General features: G+C 54.2%; 1 protein-coding gene across 1 annotated transcript; it reads left to right on the forward strand.

Annotated features, from left to right (window-relative positions):
- ATP5MJ (ATP synthase membrane subunit j) lies at positions 1-5,321 on the forward strand. Its single transcript, XM_055418640.2, has 4 exons — positions 1-87; positions 3,686-3,809; positions 4,524-4,547; positions 5,171-5,321. The coding sequence occupies exons 2-4, from the start codon at positions 3,686-3,688 to the stop codon at positions 5,203-5,205; spliced, it is 183 nt and encodes a 60-aa protein (XP_055274615.2). The 5' UTR covers positions 1-87; the 3' UTR covers positions 5,206-5,321.
- Positions 5,322-5,529: the final 208 nt, after the last annotated feature.

Consider the following 5,529-nt stretch of genomic DNA (forward strand, 5'->3'; position numbering starts at 1 on the left):
GCCCCGCGCGGCGCCTGCGCGCTGAGTGACCTTTCCGAGTCTGCGGTTCTGAGCTGGGGCTTCCTGAGCCTGTGGTCCTTGGCCGAGGTGAGTGTGTGGCCGGGTTCGGCGCTCGGCGCGGGGCCACCGGGATGGGGAGGGCTGGACCGCGGGCGGCGGAGACCCGAGGCCCCGTTTGGCCCCCACGGTCGCGGGCAGGAGCTTCCCCGGCCCTCCCACAACCGCGCCTCGACCCCCGCTGACCTTGGGGCCCGGCCGCTCCCGCCGCCCCCGCGCGTTTTCCCCCGCGGGCCCCCCACCGTCAAGGGAGGTCGCCCCGGGGTTCGCTGTGCGTAAGCCTTTTCCTTCGGGCGTGGGAGTCAGCCACCTCCCCCGAGGTTACGGGGCTTCAGTAAGTGACGGAGTCAGGAGCCAAGCCGAGCACTTCGGCGCCACGCCTGGTGGCCTCTCGCCTGTACCCCTCAGGTTTCCTCGCTACTCACTGTTCTCAGAGCTACCCTGTACGTATGACAAGGCCGTGGGAGGGGCGAGACGGGGACCAGAAGGGGATCCGAGGTGGTGACTGCAGTCGCACGGACATTGAGCCTGTGCAGCCTGGTCCGGGCTCAACGGGTCAGACGTTTCCGGTCTTCAGTGAAGGTTCAGGTGGCGGTTTGCTGTTAACGTAGCGCGCCAGAAACTGCAGACTTAAACGGGCACAGTGGACTCCCATCTGGCCTTTGACTAGGATGGGCCTTTGAAGGAATGGGCGCTAATAAAACCCACGCAGAACTGGGAAACGTGGCTGGACAGAGTGGACTCAGGCAGGAGGAGTAGGCGGCCTCCTGGACACTCACTCGTCCGACCAAGCGTGGAACCCTTGAGCCAAAGGCAGGTGGGAGGTGAGCATTTGCAGTGTACCTGCCCTGTAGCAGTCTCAGGGCAGTCTTTAGGCGAGGAGAGAACGCCAGGGGCCTGGGCCTTGAGCAAGAGACCCAGATAACAGAAGGTTATTTTCCTCTGTTCTTAGGGCCTTTGACCTTCCTGGTTTGCTTTGCTCTTCATCTGGCTTTGCTCCGAGGTCTCTAAAGGGCCCGGGCCTTGCCCTCATCTTCTTCAGTCCTCTGTGGAACCCCGGGAGCTTAGCACTGTTGCAGCCATCTAGCCTTCGGCAGAGGTTCCTTCTGAAGTTGTTGTGATCATTTACTGCGTTTTTATTCCTCACCAGGCAGTAGGTCAGGCTTCCCTGGTGGGCTCAAACGGCAAAGAATGCACCTGCAATGCCGGAGACCTGGGTTCCATCCCTGTGTTGGGAAGATCCCCTGGAGGAGGGCATGGCAACCCACTCCAGTATTATTGCCTGGAGAATCCCCATGGACAGAGGAGCCTGGTGGGCTACAGTCCGTGGGGTTGCAAAGAGTCAGACATGACTGAGCGACTGTGCACAGGCAGGCCAGGGTCCTTTATGTTTCCTCCTGAAATTCCATTGTGAGCCCAGCAGGGCAAGTGGAGCTGTCTGTGCTTCACAGAAAGGGAAACCTCTGAAATGACATCTTTGAGACTTGCCCAAGGTGGAGGCAAAGCAGGCAGAACTCATGTGGGAACCCAAGGTTCACAGGCTTCCAACCCCACTGGTTCTCCTTCCCAGTCAGTGCTGGACGCAGAGAGGAGAGGAATACGCTCAGTGCCTCTGAACTCTTCCCGTCTGGGGCTTCCAGAGGCCGCCTCCACGTCGTGTGGCATCCTCTCAGGTGCTTTTTGAAGTGGGACCATTGGGTTCTTGGAGCCTTGTGTTCTGACGGAGCATCCCAGTACTGCCTGGGGACAGGATGTGTGAGGGCACCGCCGCGTCTTCCCGGGCCACTCGGGGGCAAGCCTCCAGGCCTGGGCCTCAGCCTGGGTCTGTGCTCTCCTGGGAAGAGCTGGGAACCAGACCTCAGCAAATCCTCAGTCACGAAGCGCAGATCCAGCTGGGTGGGCTCGGGCAGCTTCCTCCTGGGGTGCAGGCAGTAAGCGTGTAAAGTGCTTCACAAATGTGTTAGGTTTGTGTGACAGTCTTAGGGTGAGAAGTGCGCGCTCTGCTGCAGCCCCCAAGGCCTTCCGTGCTCTGGCCGTCTGCCGCGTCGAGTGCAGCCGCGATGCTGTGTGTATGAACACTCACCATAGCACAGCAGGTACTGTGGCGCAGAGCAGCACCTCTGTCTTCACAGCAGCCCTCGGGGTGGGGGGGTTATTCCTGCTTTAAAGATGAAGAAACCTGGTCAGTTCACGTTAGCTGGCAAGAGGGACGGTCCAGATGCGAGCCCTGGCAGCAGCTGGGGCCTTCCCGAGAGCCCTCCCACTCCAGGCATGTCCTGACCATGGGGTCTCGGCCCGTGTGCTACCTCTCCTGAGGACCCTGTTCCCCCAGGAGCTCCTGGCTCTTTAGGAGCCCGAGTCTCAGCTCCGGAAACGGTGCATGCCGCCTCTTAAGTGCACACTTCACATCAGCTGGGTGAATAACGGTCACGTGATCCAGGTTTCACTCACGGAAGACCAGAGAAAACTGCAGTGGAGTTTTCTGTGTAGCCGAGTAGAGGTGTGGGAGGAGCGGCTGGTGACACTTGGTCAGCCTGGGCTGGGACTGGGGCGGCCTTGCTGGCTGAAGCCAGAGCAGTGTGTCCTGGTCAGATGAGAAGTATATCGGTGTTCCTCACGACGATTCAAGTGACAATAGTTTAATAGATCACCTTGGATGTTGTAAAGCTTATTAAAATGAAAATGAGGGCAGCTGATTGTAGAGTCCGGTGAATTATAAACATGAGCGAAAGCATTGCTTTGAGAACTGCACATAAAGGTGAGCTATGTCAGTTCAGAATGTGATGGCTTTTCCTAATCAAAGCCAGTAATTATTTTATTGATTAAATAAGTTATTACTGCATCTCTTATGAACTGACAGCGTCCTCTCATTCTCCCTGTGTTTAACAGTAGACTTCAAGACTGGGATGCGTGTAACACTCTGTAGGTCATAACTCTGAGTTGCATAGTTGAAGTGTGCTAAGAGAATAAAACTGAAAGTTCTCTTAAAACAAAAAAGTGAGGTGATGGGCGTGTTAATTAACTGGATGGGGGAAGTTCAACAAGGTGCACATGTCGGGTCACCACTGTGGTCACCGTAAGCACCGCACAGTTTTATACGTCAGTTATGTCTCAGTACCGCTGAACTTAAAACGTAAAAAGACTGGGATTCGCTGGACGAACATGAGCCCACGCCTGGGTGTTAATGTCACAGGGAAATCACCACATTCTTTTTCAGCGTCGAATGCCGACAGCTCTTAACACGGTAATGCAAGTGTACTAGTTTCAGAGTTTTAGAAGTGTGTGATTCGGGGCATGATTTGGGGACACTAGTGGAGGGCAGCCTTCAGAGGTGGGCTGTCAATGACAGTGCAGGCTGGGAGGGCTCTGGGCACGGAGGAGTGTGAAGTAACGGAGGGCCCTGATGGCCGGGGTCAGGTGCTGCTGGTGTGTGGAGCCTGGAAAGCTGTTGAGAGTGGAGCCCTCCTGGAGATGTTGGAATGGCCCTGGGGAGAAGTCCGGCATAGAGGCTGCTGCCCATTGAGTAGTTTGAGAAATAGGGTCAGACTTAATAAAGGGAAACCTCTTAGCACTTAGGTTTATTAAAACAGCAGTCATGGTAATACTTAACCACTGTGCTCCTTTTCAGATGCTTCAGAGTCTCATTCAGAAAGTTTGGATCCCCATGAAGCCCTACTATACCCAAGTTTACCAGGAGATTTGGGTAGGAACAGGGTTGATGGCCTACATTGTTTATAAAATCAGGAGTGCTGGTAAGTTTCGTTTGATTCATTAGAAGTCAGGAAGGAAATTCCTTTCAAAAGGAATCACAGTTCGTATTGTAAAAACTATGGCCCTTAACTAGCAGGGCACGCCAGAAATCCCGGAGGTCCTTTGTTAACACATGGGGCGTATAAGAGCTGTGTCAGCAAAGAGAGATTTGAGCAAGACTTCGATATCAGGGAGTTGTGAATTTTCTTCAGTGTGGTGGTGTTCAGAGCGCATAGGAGACATCCTTAGTTTTGAGAGGTGTGGTTTAAAATATTTAGGGGTGAAGTGTCATGGTATACAGTATTCTACTGTACCTTTTCCACTGATCTGAATGAATATTTTCGTAATAAAACTTGAGGCAGAGCAACCACTTGGTTCTCAGTAGAGCAGAGATGAGGTCCAATTGTGTATGAATAAGAGAGAGTGAGGAAAGGAAAAACTTTAAACTGCAGGGCTGGAGTTCGGGGTGTGGTGGGGAGTGAAGAGTCCTGCAGATCACGCAGGGCTGTTTAACTGTTCAGAGAGTAGCTGTGGTAGAACTTTTACCACTTCATGGCTTTGAAGCGCTATAGGATTACTATTTTCTGAAAGCTTCACTTAACAGCTTTACCTAAGGTGTGAACTTTTCAGCCAGATGATGATTTTGACAATAAATTAGGGTAAAGGCATTTTTGCAAAGAATTGACATGACCAATTTTTCTTTCCATTTATTTTAGATAAAAGAAGTAAAGCCTTGAAAGGTAAGATTTCTGCTTAAAATGGGTGGGGAATGAAAAACACTATCATACCTTTTCAGGACAAGGTATCTCTTTACTGTGAATTGACGCCAACAGCTGTTTCAGTGAGCGTTCAGGCCCAGAGGGGACATGTTGGAACGTAGAGTGCTGGTCTGCTAAAGCAGAGGAGCCTGATGTTCTGCTTCCTATAGACTGAGCTTAAAAACCATTGCTCGGCCCTTGGGCTGAGTGTCGCTCCCAGGAGTGGAGTGAGTTGATCAGAGCTAGCTGGTGGCACCAGTGGGGACGCAGGGGTTGCTGTGCGCGCGGGCCGCCCTGGAGACGCACCGCTGTGCTCTGGTGCTCGGCGTCTCCTCACTCCACTTGCACATGAAGCGAAGCTCTAGCCATCTGCGTCGCCCGTGAGCTTGGGGAGGAGACATTTCCCTGCCCTCGCTCTTTGTGCCCAGGTGGGTTCCACAGACCCTCCGTGTGCATTGCCATAGAAACAGCCCTCTTTATGCCTCCCAGTACTGGAAGTCGGCCTTTACGCCTCTGGCTTGTCAGCGCGGGCTCACATGATGAGCTGAAGTCTGCTCTTCCCTCCCCTCCTAAGTTGTCTCTCCATTGTGCTTCTCTTCGGAAAGCTTCCAGTCCTGCACCGGCTCATGGTCATCATTAACCAGCTTTCCGTGGACGGGACGTCGGCCTGGCTGTGCTCTGGGAACGTGGGACCCCGTGTTGACGCGTCGCAGTGCCACTGCCCTTGGGCATGAATAAACATACCTGTGAGCCCCACGCTGTCTGCACCCGTGTCCCTCCCTGCACCCTGTGCCCGCCCCACCCCGAGCAGGTCTGCGCGGCAGGTGCGGCTTTCCTCGGGGCCGTGAGGGGCTGAGGAGTACACACCCCAGTTAGTGCGGGAGTCGGGGGTCACATCCAGGCGCTCACACTGCCGAGGCCAGTAAACGTTTGCTGAGCAGATGATTCTGCTGCTTGGTGCTGT

Source organism: Moschus berezovskii, chromosome 21, assembly GCF_049115385.1.
Source record: "Moschus berezovskii isolate FMDL1 chromosome 21, NW_MosBer_1.0, whole genome shotgun sequence".
Classification (NCBI taxonomy): Eukaryota; Metazoa; Chordata; class Mammalia; order Artiodactyla; family Moschidae; genus Moschus; species Moschus berezovskii.